A 26,964-nucleotide genomic window follows, 5' to 3' on the forward strand; every position below is an offset into this window, starting at 1 on the left:
TACTGCATACAGTACATTTATTAACCCAAACCACCATGACATTATAATTGAATGCAGAATTATGACCTACTGTGATTTCCTTTATTGGTGCAGTCTGGTTCAGCCGCTCTATCCACATTCAGTACAGCATGTCTAAAGTGACTTCATGCAAATAGTTAGAAAATCCATCACTTCATTACATTTCCAAAGACAACAAATTCTGGATGCAGCATCTCGAGTTTCTAAAGAAAAAAATACAGTTATAGCAAAGACACCATTTTCAGTTAAAAAAAAAGAATCTACCTCACGCCACTACATCTTGACACCTCTCGTAACCATAAGAGTTGGGTGGGTGGAACCAACAGTTCAGAACGTAAACCTAGGCCTGGATTGGATCTGAAAGAAGGTTAAAGGCGTTGTCATTTCTAAAGGCCATGTCCGAGGATCGCAGTGCGTGAATAAAAGCGACAACGTGTTACATTCAATCCGACAAGACGAGGGTGGAAGATAAAAACAGTGAACTCAACATAGTTGAAAAGTGAAAGGCAGTTGTGTTTCATTGTTTTTTTGTACCAAATATCTCCAGTTTGGTTTAATTTGAAAATGACCTGAAGACACTGGTTAACATAATTAAAGAACATAATTGCACTCAAATGAGAAAAAAATAAATCCAACCAAATCCAAAAGGCTCCACTGTGTGGTAGACTTGGTCCTGTGTAGTTCGCTTGGTAAATGCAGGGTGCATGATACCTCAGAATTGTGGTTTTGATTTCCACAAGGGGCCAGTATGAAAATCTATATCCTCACTGTGGATAAGAGCGTCTACTAAATTACTTAAATATAAATTCTCAGCCCCTGAAACAAAGAGACCATAATAGAATAGATGGACCACGAGTCTGTGGACAGAAGAAGAATAACCTCAAATAAGCTAGTCAGTGGATATGATTGGAAAGGCATTGGGAACAATGAAACAGGTAGAGGGCTATAACAACATGTCCATATTTGCTGTAACTAGGAGAAAGGTTAAAATGCTACTTCAGTTCATGGGCACATTAAAAGCTTGGTTAAAGGACATAAATAATTATCTGTTTGACAGGACTTGTTTTTAGGCATTAATCTGGTTTGTTTTTATTATTTTTATGTATGATATTGGTTATGGTGTTGACTGTGATTAAACAACATTTTTAAATCCGGATTCAAGTCCAAAAACATTTCAAACAGTAAAGAACGTCTTTGAACGCTAGTGTTCCTTTGCTGTGAGTAGGAGTGAAGTTAAAAATTCTACTTCAGTTCAGGGGCAGAATTTAAAAGCTTGGTAAAAAGCAGATAAGTCAACATAATGCAATTTGTGACATTTGATCAATAAAAAAGGCACTGAATTAAAGAAATGGCCTGTTCTTGGTTTATCTTTTGAGCTACAGTAGTTCCAAACAGCTGTGTGTGTGTGTGTGTGAGGCACTAGAGAATCACAGTGAGGTCATTGAAGGCTCACTTGTCAAACTGGCTGAAGAGGTTACCATTGCAGAACAAAATGTTTCCTGTCTGGCCTAAATGAGTGCCTTGCCCCACCAGCCTGCTAAATGAGCCTTATTAAGGCAGTCCTACTGGCAGCCTAGTGAGTCACAGTAGACAGAGATACAACCACAAGACATCATGTCAGTCGGTCTCCAGCAACTGTGTGTGTGTGTGTGTGTGACAGAGAGAGAACTGGGCAAAGTGAAGGAAACAAGTGGTGTTTGAGGGCTCTGAAACACTACTGAAGTGAATGGTTTGAGTGTTGTCAGCTGCAAACATATAAATATATAAACAGCAGTGCGCTCCAAATCTCATCACCACTGTTGCCTGGTCAAGCCATGGCTCCTGAAAGTTGAACGCAAACCCATCTTGAAGTACACCAGAACGTAGCACTAACACACACCAATTTAAAAGTAAAATTCCGTCTGGCATTTCAAACTGTTGCACTTTGGAAAGAACTCCTGAAAAAAGGCATCCAGTGTTTCTGTCGTTGAGGGTGCACTGCGTTGACACTGTACAAACATCTCTGTTGGCTACTCAGTCTCTCTGCTCACTGGTGACAGCAAAGGGACTCAACTGGGTTCCATCCACCATTTGTGGCTATTCACCTCTGTCCTGCAGGGGGCACTGAGTCCCTGGCATCTACTTGAGGCGTTGGATTAGGGTGTGTGTGAGGCCCAGGCTGAGTAGCTGTAGTGGGGAGAGCTGGGACAGTTGAGGGAAGGCCTTCAGCAGCCTCTCCCAGGTCAGCTCCAGCAGGCTGGGCACCACCAGCCACACCTTGTATAGAGACCCCGTCCTCCTGTTATCGGACATATTCACCACCCCGCCATGCACATACATACAGCCGGCCTGGCAGGAGAGAGGCACGCAGATATGAGACCAACATTCTGTCTCGGAGAAAGAGGGTGTGTGTGTGTGTGTGTGTGTATGCATTAGGGAGGTGATACTGACCGGTGTGACTGCAGCACAGTGGAAATAAACCGGTTCTGGCATGACAGCAGGTAACTTGGTCCACTGGAAGGTCTGCAGGTTGATCTTCCACAGGTCAGCTAAGATCAGCTCCCCGTTGTAACCCCCACATAAAAACACCTCTGGGAGGGGACAGAGATGAACACTGACTCCCAGTCTATTGACTGAACACATGTACAGTATCTCACAAAAGTGAGTACACCCCTCACATTTTTGTAAATATTTGATTGTGACAACACTGAAGAAATTACACTTTACACTTGCTACAATGTAAAGTAGTGAGTGTACAGCATGTACAACAGTTTAAATTTGCGGTCTCCTCAAAATAACACGACACACAGCCATTAATGTCTAAACTGCTGGCAACAAAAGTGAGTATACCCTAAGGGAAAATGTCCAAAATGGGCCCAATTAGCCATTGTCCCTCCCCGTTGTCATGTGACTCGTTAGTGTTACAAGGTCTCAGGTGTGAATGGGGGGCAGGTGTGTTATATTTGGTGTCATTGCTCTCACACTCTCTCATAATGGTCACGGGAAGTTCAACAAGGCACCTCATGGGAAAGAACTCTCTGAGGATAAAGATGGCCTAGGCTATAAGAAGATTGCCAAGACCCTGAAACTGAGCTGCAGCACGGTGGCCAAGACCGTACAGCGGTTTAACAGGACAGGTTCCACTCAGAACAGGCCTCGCCATGGTCGACCAAAGAAGTTGAGTGCACGTGCTCAGCGTCATATCCAGAGGTTGTCTTTGGGAAATGGATGTATGAGTGCTGCCAGGTCTCTAACATCCACCAGCTCTGTGATATTGTCTCCAGTGGCAACCTGTGAAGCTCTGGTGAACTCCATGCCCAAGAGGTTTAAGGCAGTGCTGGAAAATAATGTTGGCCACACAAACTATTGACACTTTGGGCCCAGTTTGGACATTTTCACTTAGGGGTGTACTCACTTTTGTTGCCAGCGGTAATGGCTGTGTGTTGTGTTATTTTGAGGGGACAGCAAATTTACACTGTAATACAAGCTGTACACTCACTATTTTACATTGTAGCAAAGTGTCATTTCTTCAGTGTTGTCACATGAACACATATAATAAAATATTTACAAAAATGTGAGGGGTGTACTCACTTTTGTGAGATACTGTATGATCCATATTAAAATGGCTTGTGTTCTTACCCTGCCTGACCTGGACACAGCTGTGACATCGCCGTGCTGCAGGATACCCTGACAATGAGAACAAGATGCAACTGTTAACTGACTTGTGTACATTTACAGTGTGGACATATAGCAGGCACTCTTTCCAGAGCCACTTACAGGAACAGTTAGTGTTAAGTGATTTGCACATTGACACCTTGTCAGCACAGGGATTCACTACTAGACTATCTGCCATTCGCGCGCGCGCACACACACACACACACACACACACACACACACACACACACACACACACACACACACACACACACACACACACACACACACACACACACACACACACACACACACACACACACACACACACACACACACACAATACTGTGTATATGAACAACATAGACAACCAACCTATTTTCGGATGAGGTTTTGTAAGAATCTCCTCCCAAGAGTTAGTCTCTAGGTTGTAGGCATGTATCTGAGTGGGGACAGAATGTAAAGCCCATTTTAAAGTGCGTCAGTAACACCATCACATACACATTCAGTGTACACGCCTCCTAGACCACACCTTGTCTAGAGGATATGATGTCCAGGAGGTTCCACCTCCTAGGATGTAGATTCTCTGTCCATCATGGGCCAGCTCATGTCTGTACCTGGCCGAGGGAGAAGGACAGATGAACAACATTCACTTGTGCACAAGGTGCCCTTTTTAAATGGAGATTAGGAGGAACAGCGTGGTATGTGACTGACCGCTCCTCTGGGAGGTCTGTGGGGGGATTGTTTGGCTTGAGGTGGGTCCACTCCCTGGTAGTCAGGTCCAGCCTGTGCAGGTCTGTGCTGTAAACGTAGCCAGTAGTCCCTCCAAACACATACAAATATCCATTAATGATGACCATCGCCTGGAGGAGAGGGACAACAAGGGAGATATTAAGCAGGAGACCTTGTAAAAGAAAAAGCAGTTTAAATACATAATTAAACAGCTTTTGTTTTTTTTTGAGAATTACAGACACCAAGATTCAACCAACTTCTGCTATTAGTCAGTTATGAAAATGTAACTTTTCACTGTGTGGAGGCAAAATACACATGTCCTCTTCCAGGCACGTTCATCACAGCTCTGGTTTCGCTTCACTAACAGCGCATTTATTCCTGCCATCTAAAGCTATGGGCCAGAGCAGCTGTTTACTGTGGACTAGAAGAAAAACTATTTAAAGCTTAATCAGGGGGTTTGGCAGTTTTTGAGTTTTACATACAGTACAGGCCAAAAGTTTGGACACACCTTCTTATTCAATGTGTTTCCTTTATTTTCATGACTATTTACATTGTAGATTCTCACTGAAGGCATCAAAACTATGAATGAACACATGTGGAATTATGTACTTAACAAAAAAGTGTGAAATAACTGAAAACATCTTATATTCTAGTTTCTTCAAAGTAGCCACACTTCGCTCTGATTACTGCCTTGCACACTCTTGGCATTCTCTTGATGAGCTTCAAGAGGTAGTCACCTGAAATGGTTTTCCAACAGTCTTGAAGGAGTTCCCAGAGATGCTTAGCACTTGTTGGCCCTTTTGCCTTCACTCTGCGGTCCAGCTCACCCCAAACCATCTCGATTGGGTTCAGGTCCGGTGACTTTGGAGGCCAGGTCATCTGGCGCAGCACTCCATCACACTCCTTCTTGGTCATATAGCCCTTACACAGCTTGGAGGTGTGTTTGGGGTCATTGTCCTGTGGAAAAATAAATGATGGTCCAACTAAACGCATACCGGATGGGATGGCATGTTGCTACAGGATGCTGTGGTAGCCATGCTGGTTCAGTATGCCTTCAATTTTGAATAAATCCCCAACAGTGTCACCAGCAAAGCACCCCCACACCATCACACCTCCTCCTCCATGCTTCACGGTGGAAACCAGGCATGCAGAATCCATCCGTTCACCTTTTCTGCGTCGCACAAAGACACAGCGGTTGGAACCAAAGATCTAAAATTTGGACTCATCAGACCAAAGCACAGATTTCCACTGGTAATGTCCATTCCTTGTGTTTCTTGGCCCAAACAAATCTCTTCTGCTTGTTGCCTCTCCTTAGCAGTGGTTTCCTAGCAGCTACTTGACCATGAAGGCCTGATTCGCGCAGTCTCCTCTTAACAGTTGTTCTAGAGATGTGTCTGCTGCTAGAACTCTGTGGCATTCAGCTGGGCTCTAATCTGAGCTGCTGTTAACCTGCGATTTCTGAGGCTGGTGACTTGGATGAACTTATCCTCAGCAGTAGAGGTGACTCTTGGTCCTCCTTTCCTTGGGTGGTCCTCATGTGAGCCAGTTTTGTTGTAGCGCTTGATGGTTTTTGCGACTGCACCTGGGGACACATTCAAAGTTTTCGCAATTTTCCGGACTGACTGACCTTCATTTGTTAAAGTAATGATGGCCACTCGTTTCTCTTTACTTAGCTGATTGGTTCTTGCCATAATATGATTTCTAACAGTTGTCCAATAGGGCTGTTGGCTGTGTATCAACCTGACTTCTGCACAACACAACTGATGGTCCCAACCCCATTAATAAGGGAAAAAATTCCGCTAATTATCCCTGACAAGGCACACCTGTGAAGTGAAAACCATTTCAGGTGACTACCTAATGAAGCTCATTGAGAGAACACCAAGGGTTTACAGCAAAGGATGGCTGCTTTGAGGAATCTAAAATATAAGACAGGTTTTCAGTTATTTCACACTTTTTTGTTAAGTACATAATTCCATGTGTTCATTCATAGTTTTGATGCCTTCAGTGAGAATCTACAATGTAAATAGTCATGAAAATAATGAAAACACATTGAATGAGAAGGTTTTGGCCTGTACTGTATATGTAAATCCTGGGCTTTTGCGGTTACAATCATTGACAACATTCTGTGAGCATGCTGCGTAACAGGTGTAATTTATAGAATCTTTGTCAAGTATTCCAAAGAATAATAAGAGAAAAATACTACTGAAGTCACTATGAAAAGGTATACATTTGTTATTTACAAATATAATATTTTTTTTTGGGGGGGGGGGGGGGGGGGGGGGGGGGCAAACCATGGTTTATTTGCAGTGTAATATTAGAATAATATTTTGCCCCTTGGACAATTTGCTCTGCAAATAATTGCGCAGCCGGCTGAACCTAGTTGCCTATCACTGCTTAACCGGTTTAAAGTTGATTCTCCACAGACTACAGAGTGTACATGGAAAAGCTCAGGTAGTGAGAGAAGAAAACTCTACCTGCCCATAGATACGGTTTGGCTTCTTCCCCCTGCAGTTGAGCAGATTCCAACGTTTGTAGTGAACATTGCAGACATGGACGTCATTCCCGTTGCTTTCTCCGAAAGGAATCCCCGTGCCCCCGAACACCAACAGATTGTTGCCGTGTAACACAGCTGGGACACAGAAAAAAACCACACAGCTTATCTGACAATTCTAAGTCTGACTAGCAGAGACTAGGAACTGAAATGAATTGACAGACATGGACAGACTGAAGTCCTCCCCCTACCTGACATGGAGGCCAGCTCGGTGGGCATGTAGCCCTCTGTGGGGACCTGTTGCCAGGTAGCCGTGGCAAAGTGGAACCTCCACAGCTCCCTGAACAGAGGGTAGTCCTCATTCTCAGAGCCCCCGGCCTCCTCAAAGTCTGGATTATACCCCCCAAATACATAAAGGTTGGCACTGTCTGCCACACACCGGTGTCCACTGCGGGCTGGGGGGGCACAGTCACCTGAGGGAGGGGGGATACACCATGGGAGTGTGACTGAGGTATGGTTTGTGTTGTGAGAATGATATGGTGTGTATAGACACCAGAGTAGAGCCATAGGACATGCTGAGCAGCCATCCCTATTAGATTAGAAAGGATTAGGAGCTATTTTCTCTGCAGCAAGATACCCAGGCTACAGTACAGTTTCTGAAATGAACCACTGTTTTGACAAGAGTTGAATGCTGAAGGTTCAGCTCAGATTAGGGATAGACTCATTAGCACAAGCCGCTGTGGTCCATGGACAATATTATCTGACTCTGAGACTGGCATGATCGGTTCAACAGGATACTGAAGGAGAGAAGGCATTCATTCAAGAAAAATATCAAATGTCATTTCAGAACCAGCAGTTTGTAATGTTTCACTCAATTTCTGACCTCAACAAAATGTGACTAGACTAAGAGTAAACACGTGGAGTCTCTATCATTAGCCATGTGTCCCGGATACCTAGAAATGTGTTAGTATAACAAACAGTGAAGTAATCCAGCAGCTTTCTACCGTGATGTATTATCCCTCTTGTAGTACCTCTATAATCTGATGCAAAGATTCTTTGTACGGTGTATGCAAGCATACAAAAGCAGACATCTTTCAACATTTAGGATTAATAAGAAAATCTATAGAAATGGTAACACACTTTCTATAAAACAAGTTGTGTACATGTTAAATTAATAATTAACCATATCGCATTGACATGTGGTTGTGGCAGTGGTTAAGTTCACTGTGGGTAATTATTAACTGCCCATTGGTCATGTAAGTATGATGTACTGTGCAAACTTGAGGCCAGCTCAGCAATGGACCAAACAATAGACTATGGAATCACTGATCAACTGAAAACTTTAGAAGACCAGAAAAATGCTGTTTATGGAATAATACGTCAAATAGTAAAATCTATCTACTGTCAGACAGTAAAGAAGAAAAGCCTTGTATGGTCTAATGATGACAACTACATTATGACACTCACAGAAGGATGAAAAGAAAAATCCACTCAAAACTGTAAACCAAAGCCCAGAGACAAAATTCCCTGGCCCAATAGAGAAGTGAGTGAGGAATTAGAACCATTCAGATGAAGAGAATAGGAAACTGCAGTTGTTTGGATAGGAAAAAGCAGAAGGTAAAAGCTGGATATCCTTGAGGCTTTTCCAAACTCATTAATCTTCTCCTCCTATTGAAAAAGTTCAAACGTAATCAGAATGAATGTGCAGAAAAATTGCACTGGTATGAAATGAGACAATACACCAGTCTTCATCATCAAGCAACTGACATTTACAGGGGTGGATGCCAAAAGAAATGTGCAATGTAAGGAAAAAAATCAACTAGATACTCAATACATTTTATTGAAAACAATAGTTAGCATATTATATAATCATACGTACATAATTTGGTCTTTTGACAAACTCTGATTTAAAAGGGCTGTTGTAGATTTTCAAAAAATGTCTACAGTAGGATTCACACCATTATAAAAAAAATGAACACCTTTATACTAGCACTCTAACATCACGCTGATTACTTCTTGGGTCAGGGATAACAGGGGATTCAGGATGAACTTTTCCAGAACTAGAAAATGCCCTTGAGTAAAGGGAAGGAGGAAGAAGAAATGGAGGAACACTGCAACCTAGAATAGTAAGTGAGCAGGGAGGTGGAAGAGCAGAGGAGGGCAGTGCTTAACCGAGTGAAGAAGAGATAGTTGCTGTTCTTTAGCTGGTGGCAGCAGAGTTGCGTTAGTATTGGTCAGTGAAGGAGGCGGCTCGGCTGCAGTCTCTGGGTGTAACGGTTACCCACCTTCTCTCAGAAACCTATTGGGGATGCGGAGGTTGGGGCACGAAGGGGAGAAGATCCGCCGAGCCTGAAGCCATCTAATTCTCTTCTTAGAGCCTGCCAGTCATTACCAACCACAGTCACCAGCCATGGAAACAGACACGGACACAAACACACAATTGGCAGAAAGGACAAAATCACATGAACATGACAGAAGCAGACAGACAGACTACCCCAAACATAAGCTTTTGGTGGCATTATGTGCCTAACCACGTAGGCTAGGCAATCATGGCTGGGGACAGCATGATGTGATCTCATCATAATTGTAAGGTGCAGATACAATATGTATGGCAATTCGATAATGGCTTTATTGTGTTTCAATGCTCCAAACATTTTGCTTCTCATGTGTCTGCTTTAATGACCTGACAGCCATAATAAAATATACTTAGATATGTAACGGAAATAAATTGGACAAAAAAACAACTACTTCCTCTCTAAAATGGTAATGGAGAACCGTGTAGAGAAAAAAATAAAAGCGTTTTGGTGGAGGCACAGCAAACTAGTGCAGAGATAATACTGCAGTAGCCAAAACGTCAATATGTAACTGTACGGATTCGATCTCTCTAGAGAAGTGGTTTGTCCACTGAGTATTTTTATATAACAAAACACACAATCCGCATGAGCACTTTACCTCACGACTGTCTTTCACCCTATTCAGAACCTATAGGTAAAACCTGTTCGTGACTCTTCAGTAAAATATACATTTCATTTGTGACCGAGTTGTTTTAAAACTGTAAGTGCCTCTGGTTGGAGTATAGAATATAAATCCTATCATTAGTTCAGTAGTTGTAAAAATACAAATGGTTAGCAATGCATGGCGCAAAGGAAAACGAATGTTGTCCACCAAAAAAGCTTTCTAGTTTGGTTCGCATGACAAGTGACACACTCCGCAACATAACAAACCATATTTGCTGCATCGATATGCAATGTATTGTGTACATGGATATTGTAATTTGCAGACTGTACTCTTAGATACTGTACCTAGTTAGTTTCTGGAGCAAAAACTGTCTACTTAACTAAATAGATTGCTTGCGAATAATGACTGTAAGTGGCTAGCAAGTTAACTACAGTAGCTACCTAGCAAATTCTAACGTTTGCTAATTTACTTATGCATCGCTAGATCAAGTTAGCAGCTAGCATAATAGTCTTGTTTAGCAACCTGAGTCTCTGGTGGGAGGCCTCCCCGACAGTTTCTCGAATTTGTTGAGCTGATTATAGCTGCGACTACAATCAGCAGAAGACATTTCGAAAAGCTAATAACAAAAATTTAAAACAAAGTGAATCAAGTGACCATAGATCGCGACGCAAGGGACCAAAACATCGGAACTTGCCAGCTACACATTAATCCAACCACGTCACCTTGAAGCGTCGGTTACGCAAAAGCTAGTCGGAATGATCTAGCCAATCAGGGAATCGGGGTGCATTCAAGAGAGCGTTGTAAAACGTTGGTAAATAGGTTAAACCTGTTTGTAAACAAAGGTAAAAACAGATGTATAGTCATACATTCTAAACATGCAGTTTGAGACGTGCGATTAACTAACACTTTTTAAACGTCACATTTTGGGATGTGTGTGCAATTAGTTATTTATATGTGCAGATTATATCTTTAGAATCACTTTCATAACCTCGTCATGAATTCCAAATTTAAAAGCAAGTTGTTTTGATGACATGGATAATTTTTTTCACCCAAAAAATGATCTGTCTTCTGAAAACCTAAGCTTTGGATTGAGTTTTATTTTCCTTAAGATACTAAATGTAATGTTTTATGCCAAAACCACCATATTGGAATTCCAAGTGGTCCTGTTTATTTAAAGTTTATGATTCCAATAACATAATTTACCGAGTTTAGGACATTTTGACAAAAACACTGGCCATTTGTTGCCGTAGGAGTTATGCAAACATTTTAAAATTATTATTCACAGCTGTAATGGACGCCAAAATTAGCTTTCAACTGATAGTATTCAACATGTGTGAAGACATACACAGTCAAGACATCTTTGTTTAGTTTTATTATTTTTGAGATATTCTGTAACATTGTTTTACTTTTGGAATAGGCTGGGAGAAAATGTACAATGGTGAAACTTTCACTAACCACTTAAACTTTGTTTCTCCTTAGCATCTGGTAACCTGTCTATCAAGTCACTTGTATGGAAAACTCTCAGTACCCTTGCATCCTCTATCTATATCTCACTCTCAAAAACCTTGGAGATGGTCAGCGTGGAGTGACTTCCTTTAAACGTTCTTTAATGGGTTTTGAAAGTGACGCGGAGAGAGGATACAAGGATTGCCCAATTGAGATCCTATTTGGCATGTGAAACATTTGGTTTAAAGCAAGTGAAAAAAAGAAAGATAAAAGAAAGATAAAAGGAATAATAAATAACAAAACTTATTAGAAAGTAAATGTTACACATACAACAGTTTCAAAATGATAAAGGCATTTGAAATAGTATATTGTAATGCGTATGTATGAAATAAAAATAAAAAAGGTATGTTTGTGTTTGTAGAGGAGGGTTTTATAATGACATTTTGAGAAACACTTTCCTTTAGGTGGGTGTGAAATTCGGACGCTATTTTCAGCATTTTGATAATACTTCTAATTCTGCTTTGCTGAAGTTATTTGGAGAATGATTGCAAGTAAATTCAGCATGTAATGTCTCAAATTAGTTATTTAGCCCATTTAGTGAATTTTTGCTTGGTAAGTGTACTAAGACCTCGCAACCCTAGACCACAGTGGATATGTTACTGATTGAGCATGCCACTGGTGAATGCAGCTTTTAGGACCGGACAGACGGCGAAAAGGGAGATTTGATTATCTGCCCCAGATTGTCCCGGTGTTTTCATTCAAAGTGACTGCATTCCTTTAGGAACCAAGCTGCTTCCCAGTTTTGAGCCAGGTTCTGTACTGGTCCACACCAACGTTGGTTCAAAATAGAGTTATGTAGGTTAAACATGTGGAATAATGAGTTAGACTCAGAGTATATACTGTACGAAAGAACATAGATTCCTCCCGTTTCTCAGACAAAACTAAATAGGAGGAGAGACAGAGGACATATCCGCGAAAATGTTCCAGCATGTAGATAACCATTAAAGACTTCCATCTTTTCATTTTAGTCGAAAGGGTCGGAGATACCATATTATTACTCCCCAATCAGACAATTAACTATACTATAATTTATTACTTTAACACAAGAGGTAAACATAAACAATCTCAATTTTCCCTTGTCATTACTTTATATTCATAACATATTTTGCACAGTTACACAGTGTATCCAGCGAATAATATTGTACCATTATTCTTTTGAAACATTTGTGTGCGCAACATTTACAATTTCGGTTTTTTTCCTTCCAGTTTTGCTGGAACATATTCTATAATGGCAATAACAATTTGTCCAGTAGAAACTTGTTTGTCCAGTAGAAACATATTTTGATAGGCGGAAAGAATACACTTCTTCTTTCCTAATGAATCTATATTGAAAAATTGTCACATATATTATATGGAAAATATATGAAGTACTTTCTGAACGAGGCATACTGCATAGTTGAGAGCACGGCGATGCAACACAGATTGCTGTTCGATTTAATCAAGACGTCCCTAGACAGAAAGCTGCGCGCTCCTCCCTCGCCAATTTCGCCCGTTTACGTCACGGCCTATAGACTGGTTCACCTTTCGTGTTAATCGAACTCCCGCAAAGAAAGAGGTGGTAGGGCTGGCTGATAGCATACTGAGACAGACATTCACTCTGTACAATTGAGTGAAAGTGGTTGTTGTAAAAATATTTTGTTCGATGGACATACTGAAAGAGCAGGTGATATATTTCGAGTAGCTTGCATCATCGAAGCCAAGTAACGTTACTGAGCCAACATCAGATTAAGAGGTAGCTAACGTTATTAGCTAGCAAGTTACGTTGAAAAATGTCGTCGCCAAGTCCAGGCAAGAGGCGAATGGATACGGACGTGGTGAAACTGTATCCTTCAATGAACATAAACAACAGACAGGCTTGTCGTATTTTTAGTTGTCTAACTAATCATATTGCAATGACAACTCATTAGACGCTACAGTGTTGTATTGATTAGCTGATTGTAATGGATAGGTGTGTTGTGTAAGCAAACAATAACGGCAATTTCTGTTGGATTTTCTGATAACAAAAGTGAAAATTTTTTTTTGATCAGGCTTCACAGTCACTATTCATTTCAGTTGTCTAACGTTAACGTTAGCAATGAATAGACTGTCAGCTTTTGCGAGGTATATCATTACTTTTATTTGCAAGATAGGTGATTTTTTTTGTTCGCTCAGATCAGAAAACTACTGGTAGCTATATCGCTTGATGACATGATATGGGCAGTTTATCCATAACGTTAACAGGTAGCTGCTAGTTACTGTCATTAGCTTGCTTAATGTCAGTGCTGCTCTCATCAAAACAACCCTTGTTTCTTATCCACAATACCCGATTTATTTGATACACCATTAACTACTCAGTACCTTTAAACGACCGTGACTAGAAAAGCTACCTAAACAATGACGATGGCCTTGTTGTTGGGCACCATTTTCTGCGAGCAATCCGCCTCCCTTCCTTTTAGTACTGCTGTCCTTTCTTTAGAATCTAAGCTAACGTTAGCTTACTAGCTAGCTGTTTCCTTATTGTCCGAATATTTATCAAAAATGTCTGGATCTTATAAGTTAGTTATTTATGTTGACAGTCCTATCAATGTAAAGTTAGCTGCTGATCAGTACTGGGTTCTGTCTGCACCTTTGTCTTGTTTACATGTCAATGTCCTCTGTGAAGTTTGTCAGTTTGTTCTTGTTTTTAACCAGTTTGATTTGCTACAGATTACAGAACGGGCCTAATTATGTTTTCCACCCATAAGTCTAGGAGAAATTCATATGTATGATAAATGTTTGTGGCACAAAGTGAATTCCTATACTAACGCAGCATACATAGTGTAAAATTATTGATATTGTTATTTTTCTCCTCACAAAGCTGTATGATGTAATGGTAATTTAATCCCTAATTTTATCGAAGTCCTCGTTGAGACTAACTCTTAGCAAAACGTTATTGTAATTTATTTTTACAAAGGTATAAGATTGTTTATTGACGTTCTTTCTTCTCACGTCTGGATAATGAAGTTTTCCTGAAGGTTTCTGACGGCGTGAGTTGAATTGTTTTGTTTTTGTGCTCCTGCAGCGATACCTATGGCCCTGATTGGTCGGCCTGTTACCATCCGGAAAGTGGTAGGGGGTGGGACTTAATAAACAGCTGATCGAGTGACAACAAACCCTGCTTGCACAGGGAGCGGATAGGGGGCTGGGAATATACTAACTACTGGGCAGGGCATTCGATTATCTGGCCTGGGTTACCCGGATGAGAGGAGTTTTTCACCCTATGGATCAGATTGCTTTCGATCTGGGGATTCTTGCTGGCTTCAGCCTTGTGCCCTGTTGAAATCCCACCGTGAAGTCGTGTATTTGTAGACGAAATCTGAAATACATTTTGGGGTGTATTTTAAATTACTCATTCTTAAAAAAGAATGGATTTTAATGGTTGTTTGCAAATAAATAGTCTACTAAGTTGCGTTTTTAAAGGGCCTTATGTAAGATTGTTAATGTACTACTAGCATAAATACACGCATAAATGACCAGAAGACTTCTGCAGTTAATGTTTTAAGTTAATGTTCATTTGTTTGCATTGACTTGCAGCCTTCTAATACTTTCGACACTTGGATTTATAATCCCCTCCCCACCCTAAACCCTGGACTAGCTAATGCTATTCTGTTCTAGTCTGGGAGGGGAGGAGGAGACTTGTAAATGTTAGAGCCAGGATTCCACACAGTGAACCTTTTAAAGGATTTTCAAATACCTTTTTTGAAAGCTGGGTTAAAATGTATGGGATTGTGTGTGAATTCTGTTTTCCATTTCTATTTTCAATTCGTTTCTAGTTTTAATGGTCGTATAAATAGGATAGTAGGAAAACTACACAACTGAATGTGTCCCAATTATAATTTCAACAAACAATCTCGATACATAACTTTGAAACCTATGGAGAGTAATAATTCAACCCAGGTCTCACTCACTGTGTTAATTTTGTGTTGTATGCTCACTATATTTGTCAGGATATGCTCTGTTAAATATGCCTATATGTGATACAAAATGTACCAGCCAGGCCTGTTGAATATACCATGGGTCATAGCCAGGGGCGTGGTTAGGCCTGGGTGTCTGGGCCTATAGCCCAGATCTTTTATGAATAGCCCCAGATCTCAAAATATTTATGTATATTGTTTTTATTAAAATGTATTGAGATCCCAGCCACGCTTCTGGTCATAGCCCAATTATTTCATATCAAATTTGCTTTTAAAGCATCAGTCACGCTCAGTGCCTAAAGTTTTGTTTGAGTCTAGTTGATGGAAAAATAAACATTTACAGTCAGAGATAGCCCTAAACAATGTACTAGTCCAGGAACATTTTATGCTATCCTTTTGTGTATTTCTGGCATGAAGACGTAGAAGTAGTAGAAGTAGTAGTAGTAGTGGTATTATAGTAAAAGATGGACAGGTGCTGTCATGTATCTATTGGAAATGGAGAAATACTCATTGTTGTGTCTTCTGATATCAATTTGTTTTGTCCTTGTATATAATGTAGTGTGTGTGTGTGTGTGTGTTTGTGTGTTCATGTGGGTGCCCTCATGCATCTGGGTGATCCTGAGGCTTAGTGGGAGGCTGGTTATTGGTGTAAATCTATCCTTTCTCTGGGTTAAAACCAACATTGCCTCAGGTTTCTATCCCTGGAACTGGGATCTTGGTCTCTGAGGCCTCAGTCCTCTTACCTAGTGAGAGGGTGTTGTAACGCCTGTTAGAGAAGCCTGTACACACTTCGTGCAGTATTTCTAGTCTAGCAACAGGTATGACATTTGACATGTGCATGTCAGCCACATAATGTGAGGGTTAGCCTACGTTTGCTCGGGGTAGCAAAGGAAAAGTTGAATAAAATGTAGGACACATGACCCTGTCAGGCTAACCTTTGGAAAACTGGGACTGTTTGTCTTTCAGGTGAATGCACCGTCCCTTTGCACCTTCTGGCTCTTTCAGTGTTTTCAATCCTGTATGCATGCCAAAGACCCAGCACCCCCCCACCCCCTAGGAAAATACATGACAGAGATGGACCGTTCCACGCTGCATCATTGTAACCTGGCTTATTTATAGGTTCTGCTGGCTGGGGTCATGGTCACTGCTTTCTGCCCTGCACACATCCTTTAGTATAGGCCTCTGCTCCTGCTGACCCACAGTGAGTGTAGGCCTGTGTCAAACACTCCACCTGATCTGCCCTGTCCTCTTGGTCTGCTAAACCCAGTTGAATCTGCATTTCCTATAGACCACCACCCAAGCTTTAGCCTAGTTCCAACCCAACATGGACTAGCAACAACCCAGCAGTTTGTTCGAACTAACTCAATTTGCGAAATAGCTTCCCCTATCAGGCCCTGTCCTCTGGGTGTTGGGCCTAATGGTGGGGGTCCTCTAGGCAATGTGGCTAGGTGAAATTTCGTGTGTTGGGCAGTGTGGGATACAGAGCAGCATGAAGCTAGCTTTGGAGACGCTGAAAAATAAAGCCAGGGGCTATTTTACGCAAATTACGAGTAACCGCCAATCAGAAAAGGCATGTCCAGTACACAACAAATAGTATACACGCCTACTCGCGGCTAGCGATGAGCGAATCAAGCGAAAAGCCAAAAAGCAGATGGACACCCACTGTAAGGGTGGCTCAGCCTCAGGGTATATGTTGGTAACTACCTTAACATAGGTCAGTAGCTCTGTGAAAGTTCACATGCAGGTTCAAAATAAAATACAGGTGTGAGTCCATGTTTAAAATGAAATACATGTGTGAGTGCATGTTTAAAATAAAATACAGGTGTGACTAGCATGTTTAAAATAAAATGCAGGTGTGACTAGCATGTTTAAAATAAAATGCAGGTGTGAGTGGCAAGTTAAAATCTTAAATGCAAGCTGCCAGCCAAGTGAATGTTGGGTGAATCATTTCCTGCATGAACTTGCTTTTAGGCCTGTTTGTCAAAACAAACTTTGTGAATCTTGAGAGGTCACCTTAATAAATGTGTGATGCACCAGCTAAAACACATTTAAAAAAAGATTAACCATCAACATTTTGTTGTTTTATAGACTTTATTTATAATTGATTAAATTATTTAAATCACATCATTCTGCACACAGTACCCCACAATGACAAAGTTAGAAGAAACAGTTTTGTTCTTATTTGTGCCAATTTATTAAAAGTATCATACAGAAATATCTCATTCAAACTGCCTTTGGCAGTGATAACTGCTTGGGTGTTTGTTTGTTGTTTTGTTAGCGAAAGGTAGTAGTATGTTTGTTTTGTTTAAATTATTCTTGTGTGTAAGCCGAGCTGTTGTGTGCTGGCTGTCTGATGTAGACTGTCCGTGATCACTACATTATTGATCAGACTCCACAGCATCAGTTATTGATCCTGTGATAGACTTCAGCTCAGAGGTACCAATAAGACATTTTCTTATCTCTTCTTCAGTTCATTTTTAGTCCTGTCCTTTCCTTAATGAGTGCTCAGCATTGAGAGCAAGCATGAGGTCACCATCCTCAGCGGGCTCAATGAGTTTGTGGTCAAGTTCTACGGCCCACAAGGAAGTAAGTGTTATCATAAACATCCGCCCCGACTTCCTCTGGTTTCTCTTTGGGTGTGTTTGTGTCTATGAAAAGATGTGTATGGCCTTGTCTGTTATGCAGAGGCCTCCTTCATCCCACTGTGTGCAGGGTTTTCCAGTCAAGTGTTGTTGTTTTTTAGCGCCGTATGAGGGGGGTGTCTGGAAGGTGCGCGTTGACCTACCGGACAAATACCCCTTCAAGTCTCCATCTATAGGTAAAGAGCCTTTCACAACTCTTTTTGGAAGAGACACCTTTGAAATAAAATGTAACTGTCAAAGCCATGTGGAAATTGCTGACCCATCTCCAGCCACTTTCTACATTAACGTTGTGTTTTTCTTTTCTCCTCTCAGGCTTCATGAATAAAATATTTCACCCCAACATTGATGAAGCGTGAGTTCATTATGAGGATTAATGGTTTGGGTAGTTTAGCGTCTAATGTATGTTGACCTACAAGGCCAGGACACCTCATTACTTATCCAAACTGAGATATCACCGGTGGTGCAAGTTACAATAGGTTTATGTTCTGCTGTCTCCCTTTCCTCTTGTCAGGTCAGGGACAGTGTGTCTAGACGTCATCAACCAAACGTGGACAGCCCTGTACGGTGTGTAACTCTTCTAACATGGACAAATGACAGCCCTGAGGGGTCCTTTCTATGACAGTGGTTCTTACCTTTTTCTTTTTGATCCCGTCCGGGCTGTTAGGATGTGGGTTTTTATTAGGAGCCCCATTAGCTGATGCATATTACATCATACTTGGGCACTGGGAAGATCCCTATTGGATAATATTTAGTATTGTGGCGACAAGTCTCCCAGCTGTGTTAACTGCCTGATCAGAGGCTTCAACACAAGCTCCTCTTATGAAGACCAATAGTAGGACAGTTAATATCTGCGCTGTGCTTAAGGCTTAACTGTACAACTCCCACACTCTTATTATCAGTGTCTATCAGCCGTGTATGTCAGTGCCAGACAAGCTCAGTGTCCTTCCCTGTAAGCATGCTGAAAGATGGTTGTTCATTAGTTTTCTGCGAAATAGGAAACTAAATTGTGTTTAGTAAATGTGTTTGTAAGGCTTTCCATAAGTTAACTGAGGACTGGTTGCGGGCTGATTGGCTGGCTGTTCATACCTTTAAAGAGTACTTTGCTGTTCAGGACTTTATGTTCTTGCAGCAGAAAGGCAGTTGTATTGATGGTGACAGCAGAAAAACGAGACCTCTAGTGGTCTTCTGTTGTCATGACAGGCTGGAATTTAAATGCAATATTTCAATTGAATTTACATTGTAGTCATTTAGCAGATGCTCTTATCCAGAGCAATTTACAGTAAATACTTGTGCTGTGGCATTTCTGTTTTTATTGCACTTCAATTGTTTGATTATATTAATTGTGTAATTTCTACTCAGTTTTTGCCTTGAGTCGTTGGTTGCACATTAGCGTCTACCTGCCCTCCTCCCCTTGCAGACCTGACCAACATCTTTGAGTCGTTCCTGCCCCAGTTACTGGCTTACCCCAACCCCATCGACCCCCTCAACGGAGACGCCGCCGCCATGTACCTGCATCGGCCAGAGGACTACAAACATAAGATCAAAGGTGAGACGCACGCACGCACGCACACACACACACACACACACACCATTTTGCCTGGCTGACATCTCTCATCTTTCTCTCTGTTTCAGAGTACCTCCAAAAGTATGCGACAGAGGAGGCTCTAAAGGAGCAGGAGGAGGGAGGCGACTCCTCATCCGAGAGTTCCATGTCAGACTTCTCTGAGGATGAGGCTCAGGACATGGAGTTGTAGTAAAGAGGAGGCCCCTCCCCTCAGCCACACAGACTATCATTTCCTAAAGAGCAGAAACAGACTATTATATTCATATTTAAACAAGGCAATTGTTTTTATTATGAAACAGTGATTTTTATGGATAATATGAACGAGAAGCGGTGGTGCAAAATGTCAAAGTCTCTCCCTCATTTAGGATGTCTTTGTTCCTCACTCAGCCCCCCTTCACTAGCACCACCCACACTATAACCACATCCTAACCCGAACGGAGTGCAGCATTCCCATGGTCCTAAATGCCGTCTCTTGTATCTGGGTTGTATTAACCTTTGACCCAACCTTAATAGAGCCAATAGGGTGTGACCAGAGAGCAGTGCGTCATGGGAAGACAAGACTGTCAGACTGTCGTTGACATAATGGAGACAGAGATGGAATGTTTGCACTCAGACCCTACCCCCCCCACACCGTGTTCCACCGCTACTTTACTTTGACAACCCTCTTTCAACATTTAGTTTGGATTTTTATTCATTGAAAGAAGTTTCCTGTATTCCGTTTGGCATATGTGAAACGCTGTTTTGACAAGCACCGCTCTTTTCCCCTGCTCCTGTGGACAGCCACTGTCTCTGCAGTCATTACCACAATACGGAATATTACTTTGAGATCCAATTTCAGCTGTTGACTTCCTTTGGATGGGTTTGGAAGCTGCCCCAAGGACCGTCACAGGATCACTCCTTCCCAAAGATCATTTATTGGGTTTCATCCAGACCTATCTGATATGGCTGCTGTTCACCATGTGTCAGGCCACACCCTAGAGGCCAGTATGCAAATGTGTTATCGACTTACCACGCCCTGTTTGTCAATGAACCTGTTAGACATGACTTTTGCCCTGTAGACGGGAGTACAGTGCACCAGACAACATACCACACCACTTAACACCTGATGTGTGAGAGAGAACTACCCTCATGTCAGACTTGACTGACCCCAACGGATGCTAACCAGAATCATAGAGCCACTGTAGTTCAACCCTAACTTACATACATACACACACACCACAACATGTGTGTTGTTCTGGAGGAGCAAATCACAAAGGTTCATGTCAATGAAACACATTGTCATGCATCATAGTGACCCAAACACTCCTTCTCCTCCCTGTTTTAGGAAAGTGCTTGTATCCTAGGTGAAGTGGTGTAGGGCTTTGTTGAGCTTCTGTAGAATAACAGAGAAGACACTTCCTTTGTGATGCTGGGTTTTTATTTAGGTGTCATCAGTGTTCAGTCTTATCCACACTGGGGGCCAGGCTCTGTTCCATCCTAGCAGTAACACACCTGTTTGGACTTTTCTCAGCCCTGTTGGAAGATGGTCCTACTCCAATCGCAAAGTAGACATTTAATCATCAAGACTACATTTTTGTAATCATCAAGACTCCAACCTCATTTTTCAGACTCTGTTAGGTGGGCAACTAGTTAGGGAAGTCCATAGTGAGTTAGCTAATTCCAGTCATCACTCTCCCTTGGTTGGTTTGGAACGGAGGCCTGTAGCCACACCACTGACCCTCTGTAGATGAAACCGGACAGTTCTAGGTCTTGCTAGGTGGGTGGGGTTGGGTGGTGCCTGGGGAATGGCGGCTGGGCTGGGGTGGGAACTAACCTGAATTTTGCCTATTGCTTGTGTTATATTAACTTATAATAGGTGTTTGACTTGTGTAGGGCTAGTTAGTTTGCCGGGTGGTGAATCCGATTATAATCTATGATTTAATTTCTTCTAATCTATAGCAAGCTAGTTTCAAAGCTTATGGTCCTGTAAAGGAAAAAGGAATTCCTACGTTTTGTTTTAATTTAGGTTGTTTGAATCTGATTCTCCAAAGATGTGTTGCATCCCTGTTTCCTCTGGGTGTCCTGTGGGCCTGGCTCTTTGTGCTCCAGACAACCTTTTGGTCGTTGTTGTCATGTTGGGATTAAGCAGAAACACACTCTGGCACCCAGGCTGGGGGAGTCTACCTTCACACTCAAGCCTGGCTGGCAGACAGTGTTTTTGGTGTTTTCAGCCTTTATCACCACATGGACTGTTCCAGGATTATCCTTTTCCTTCTATAGAACAGTACCTAGGCCAAATTTTATCCTCAGATCTGAGTGGGGAAATCTATATCATAAAATGTGTGGTTGTTTCAAATTGTGTGAAAGTTGTGGTATGTCAGACCATATGCCGCAGGTGGGACAAATGAAACAGTACTGTTTTATTTACGTTGGTAACTGGTTTATAACAGCACTAACTGCCCATATTTGTGGTATATTGGGAATATTACCACACCCCCTCATGCTCAGTTGCTTTAAAATACAGTATTTAGGGGGACAGATGTTCTTGACAGACATTGGTAATCAGTTCAACGTGGTCCCAGAGACGTGGTCTAAACTAAAGAGGTCCAAGACTCAAAGAGGTGGATGCATATCACCAGTATGAACATGGTGACTCTTTGCTGACAGATGCTCCAAAACACTGTAAAAATGCTCATAGAGACAGACATAAACGTCTTTACTGGCTGTTTGTCGGAGATTACAAGTGATGTGTCACTCATCTCTCTGATATATTTATCATCTCTGTCCTAATTTTAGAATGAAATCACAATATTTTCTTTGAAGGCAAGCACTGTATAATGTGTGTGTTAACAGTGACATTTGACATAGTAGGCTTAAAGGTTGCCCCACACCTCTCCACTCCCCACAACCCAACATGATGATGATGATGATGATGCTACTGTTGATTTGTCTGTATCTTGTGTTTTTCCTCCATTAAACAAAGAGCAGGTGGGTCATTGAGATGGGACATTTCTTTGTAAAATGTTCTAAAAACATACACTGTCTTTACTAACAGATTAACCACCTCAGCATTGAGAAGGTTGGAGTTAAAATGAACGTCCATATGCATTATAATCAATAGTTGTAGCTAAATAACACGGGCACCAGACAATGTAATTGTTACCACAAGTTAAGAGAACATTGGTGGTGTGTAACTATGTTGGCTATTGGCATCATTTGAAAAGGTTCTTTACAGGTGTTACTTGGCATAAAAGCAGAACACATTTTTAAAAATTAGAGAAAAAGTGCATGTCTGCATTCACTATTACCCCTAGCTGCGAATTGGGTTGAAGCGGGATATATGGATATTTAGCATCAGGATGCATCAGTCATTACACAATTTTTCTTATCCACCTAATTCAATATTGAGAAGTATATTTAAAATGTATATTATTTCTTTGATTGTTTTAACCCCTTATTTCAAGGATGTATTATACCTGAAATCCCCACATTTTTTATGGCAAACAAGTTGATAAATAAATGTCCTTCCCTTGTAACTTTAATAAAGAAAAACAAAACCACAAAAACAAACTCCTTCAAAACATTCTTTATTACCATGGACCGCTGTCAGATCATTCTTCCTGAAGTCTGCTCACTCCCACTTGCATTTTGTTTGGTGTAGATGAGGGTTAGCTAGTTTGATAATTGACCAAAAAAACTGCACATTCATTTTTAAAAAGTGATAAAGAAATCACAATTTTCATTGTACTCATTAATGTAAGTTGCTAACGGAAATGTTGACCATATTTCATAAAACAAGACTGACCAGCACCAGAGATAACTCAGGTGTCATATCAGGCCTGGCCTGCAGAAAAGATTAATTGCATGCTATTATCTGGTTAGACACCTCATCAGAGTACTCTACAGCAGTTTTCCTTCCTTCTGTCCTCTATCTGCACTGATCTGGAAATTAAATAATTTCAGTGCAGGAAATGAAACAGTCTGAAAAGTAAAATATTGTCAAAGATGACTCGTACTTCAACATGATTCATTTTATTGATAACAATCCATCTTAAAATTATCCAGATATACGCTACATTTTTCAAACCTTTTATTTTTCATCCGGAAATGACAGAATTTCCATAAATAGTTAATTGTCACTAAATAATCTATTACATGATAGGCCTAATGTAAGCAAAATATTTGAAATTACAGCAATTAAAACTATATCACAGCATGTGATTTTATCTGTTTTCTTTTTTTCGGTGGGAGAAAGTTTGTCAACTACAAGCTGTAGATAAGTGAGTTTTGAGTCAACATGATGTAGAGAAATGTGTTTTGAGTCAACAGGATGTAGAGAAATTAGTTTTGTGTCAACAGGATGTGAAGAGGTGAGTTTTGAATCAAAAGGATGTAGAGAAATTAGTTTTGAGTCAACAGGATGTAAAGAAATGAGTTTTGAGTCAACAGGATGTAAAGAGGTGAGTTTTGAGTCAATGGGATGTAGAGAGGTGAGTTTTGAATCAACGGGATGTAAAGGGGTGAGTTTTGAGTCAACAGGATGTAAAGGGTTGCTTTTTGAGTCAACAGGATGTAGAGAGGTGAGTTTTGAGTCAACAGAATGTAAAGAGGTAAGTTTTTTAGTCAACAGGATGTAGAGAGGTGAGTTTTGAGTCAACAGGCTGTATAGAGTTGACCTGACACAGGAAAACCTGTGTCACCATGGGGACTTAGTCTATGATGGGCGGGGTGACTTTGGCACTTTTGTCATGTGGCAGAAGACTGCTTGAATGATATATAGGTTATACTCACTTGGTGCTTAGTAAGGTTGCTATCATTATCAAATTATTTGATTTTCTGTCTCCCACCAAAGTATTTCTTCCTTGCATCTCCAAAATGCCTTCCTCAAAGACAGTCCACATACGGCCCTTTTAATATTTCATACTGACCAGCAGCAGTACAAATATCCCAAGCATATTGTTTTTATTACCAAATTGCTATTCTAAAGCAGGCTTTTAACTATAAAATAATAAAAACATAAATAATTCAGGGCTACTTAGTATATACATTATCAATGGCAACATTCTTTGAAACCTATCCAGACATAATAGTATAGAACCTTTTTTAAAAGATAAACCTTTTTTAAATGTTCAATACCTTTAGTTATTACATTAAAGGAACACTGTCTTACATACTCTAAAATTGTGTTTTTGCAAGTTCATGATAAACCTTAAGCTCCAGAACAGTAATACCTGTTTACAGCACTACATACTCTAGTTCTAACAGTAATATCACCAGTATGATCACTAGTAGAATTTCTAGGTCTTTAAGTGCATCTTGGCTGATTCAAGTCCCTCCAGCCCATTGGTTTACTTGCTACTGGTTGTGCATTCCCTTTAGGGCAGGCTATTGGTTGCTTCCAAACCCCTCCAAATTACAGATTAAAATAAGGAGGACCTAGAACTGCCTGGTCAATTCATTTCCAAGATTGGTTAACGTAGGTTCTAATATTAATCTCTTTACAGAATAACCTATTCTATACCTGGGGACTAGTCTTTAACTGCATAGCCTATTCTAAACCTGGACTAGTCTTTAAAAGCAGAGCCTATTCTAAACCTGGAGTAGTCTTTAAAAGCAGAGCCTATTCTAAACCTGGAGTAGTCTTTAACAGCAGTCAGTCTGAACACACTATAGAGTCTGAAGTCTGTCATGTCCTCTTTTTCTCCCTTCCATTCTACCATCTTTCGTTACTTGGCTCCCTGCTTCAAGTTTCTTTGTTCTTTCCTTCCACTGTTCCGTCTTTGCATGTGACTGAATCCATTGGGTGTCCTGTCTTTCAGTCAGGAGCAGGGCATGCGGTCACCTGGGGGGTCGACCTTGGACCTGTCCCCTGCCCCAGTGCACGCTGGGAAGGGTTAGGCACTTCCTGAAGTGCTCCAGCTGAGCCTGCAGCCTCTCTCTCTCCTCTCTCACCCTCTGTCTCTGACTTGACAGCTCCTAGAAAAAGGGGGATAAAGGGAGAGAGTTCCTAAAAGAGCCGGGGAGGCGATCGGTGCATGCCAGGGTAGACTGACGGAACCTCAGGAGGTTCTTACCGCCATGCTGTGGGACAGCTGCTCAGCAGTCAGACTGAGAGTGTAGTTCTGGGACTCCAGCCTCCTGGACTGACTGTGAAGAACCTGTCTCTCCACACCGCGCTCTGAGGAGGACAAGGTGAAGAGACCATAAGCAACAGGAGATTGACGCAGAAGCATGGGGCCACAGAAGGAGTGGAGGAAGACAGGAAAAGGAGAGAGGGAATAGAAGTCTAGATGTATGTTTAGAGGTACCACGTTTTATTTGACTCCCAAAGGAAAACTCACCGTCCACGTACTCCTGATACGCCTCAAAGACTGACTCTATGCCCCTCCACTTCCTAGGGGCTTCCTCCTCCTCCTCCCCCTCCTGCTCCTCCTCGTCCTCTGACAGCTCATCCCATGCGCCCTCGGGGTCATGGCGCGGTGGGGAGGTGCCGAGGTAATGCCCATTGGTGAGTGGGTGTGGGGGGGTGCGGAAAAGGGCCGGTGCCTTCGGTGGGGGGATGTTATAGGTTGCTGAAGGCTCAGACTTTATGCTGGACTCTGGAATGACGGTGGAACCACCCAGCGTCTTGTGGGTAGACTGCAACACAGCCTGGTGAAAGTGTTGGGCGAAGACCTCTGGGGTGAACGTCTCCCACGGCATTTTCTTCCCAGCCAGGGCGGCCTTTGTTTGGGGAGGTTGGCCACGTTGCCCTTCTCCGTTCTGGAGGTCCTGGAGCCTCTTAGCTGGGTAACCTTTGTCTATTCCTGGCTTGTTGAGGTGTGGGACAAGGGGAGGGGGGTGGCGGGGTGGAGGGCTATGGATATGCCGTTTTGGGGCGTCTGTGTGGAGGTTATCAAGATAATGGGGGTATGGGGGGGAGGGGCTTGGGGAGTCTGGGTAATGGAGTCCACTGGACTCACTGACAGGGAGAACAGGTGAGGAGTCCCCTGAAAACACAAAGACAGTATGGATCTGGTGTGTGTAGATATGTATTTATGTGGATATGTGTGTGTGGATATGTATGCGTGCGTATGTTTTAATGCAGGTGTGTGTGTATGTGTGTATGCACGTGTGTGTGTGTGCCTTACCAGTTGAGGGAACAGGGGGGCTGCAACAGAGGGGTGAAGGGTTGTATCGGATGGTGTCCAATGTCACAGTCTTCAGCTTTACAGCATTCAGCAACCCCTCCACCTTCTCCTTATCTACAGAGGGAGTTGGGGGGGAGATGGGGGGGAAGGGGTGGGCATGGGATAATTGGACTTCATAATAGTACTACAAGGCTGTTAACATTTTAAAGCACTGCTATATTTTCTTTTCACTCTGGTAGTTAATTGCACTCATCTCAGGTTCAAGTCAGGTCACTCATTAGGGGAGGATGAAAAGCAGTGAGTGGTGTTGAGTAACCCTGGTGTTGAGTAACTTTGGTGCTGAGGCACCACGGTGTTGCGTAATTTTGGTGTTGAGTTA

General features: G+C 41.8%; 3 protein-coding genes across 4 annotated transcripts in view; 1 reads left to right on the forward strand and 2 right to left on the reverse strand.

Moving 5' to 3' along the window:
• Nucleotides 1-59: 59 nt before the first annotated feature.
• LOC105022172 (kelch domain-containing protein 10-like) lies at nt 60-10,559 on the reverse strand. Of its 2 annotated transcripts, none has more exons than XM_010890369.4 (10): nt 10,355-10,559; nt 9,160-9,252; nt 7,126-7,347; nt 6,858-7,012; nt 4,366-4,514; nt 4,184-4,262; nt 4,027-4,093; nt 3,637-3,684; nt 2,449-2,588; nt 60-2,346 (listed from the first exon to the last, which is right to left on the reverse strand). In XM_010890369.4, the coding sequence occupies exons 1-10, from the start codon at nt 10,437-10,439 to the stop codon at nt 2,137-2,139; spliced, it is 1,248 nt and encodes a 415-aa protein (XP_010888671.1). In that variant the 5' UTR covers nt 10,440-10,559; the 3' UTR covers nt 60-2,136. The 2 variants fall into 2 exon arrangements, with proteins under 2 accessions (XP_010888671.1, XP_010888670.1); XM_010890368.4 differs by having other exon boundaries at nt 4,184-4,268.
• A 2,304-nt stretch (nt 10,560-12,863) lies between these two features.
• LOC105022174 (ubiquitin-conjugating enzyme E2 H) lies at nt 12,864-22,455 on the forward strand. The gene is made up of 7 exons (XM_010890372.3): nt 12,864-13,160; nt 17,780-17,856; nt 18,014-18,088; nt 18,225-18,264; nt 18,424-18,476; nt 19,330-19,458; nt 19,545-22,455. Exons 1-7 carry the CDS (start codon nt 13,108-13,110, stop codon nt 19,664-19,666), a joined length of 549 nt encoding a protein of 182 aa, XP_010888674.1. The 5' UTR covers nt 12,864-13,107; the 3' UTR covers nt 19,667-22,455.
• A 1,016-nt stretch (nt 22,456-23,471) lies between these two features.
• LOC105022175 (genetic suppressor element 1) overlaps nt 23,472-26,964 on the reverse strand; it is a 29,613-nt gene continuing 26,120 nt past the window's right edge. The window contains exons 12-15 of the mRNA XM_020056571.3: nt 26,586-26,699; nt 25,797-26,444; nt 25,530-25,633; nt 23,472-25,431 (exon numbers count right to left, since the gene is read on the reverse strand). Coding sequence (XP_019912130.3) covers nt 25,294-25,431; nt 25,530-25,633; nt 25,797-26,444; nt 26,586-26,699 — 1,004 coding nt within the window. The 3' untranslated portion in view covers nt 23,472-25,293. The remainder of the gene's footprint in view (nt 25,432-25,529; nt 25,634-25,796; nt 26,445-26,585; nt 26,700-26,964) is intronic.

This window comes from Esox lucius, chromosome 19, assembly GCF_011004845.1.
Source record: "Esox lucius isolate fEsoLuc1 chromosome 19, fEsoLuc1.pri, whole genome shotgun sequence".
Lineage (NCBI taxonomy): Eukaryota > Metazoa > Chordata > Actinopteri > Esociformes > Esocidae > Esox > Esox lucius.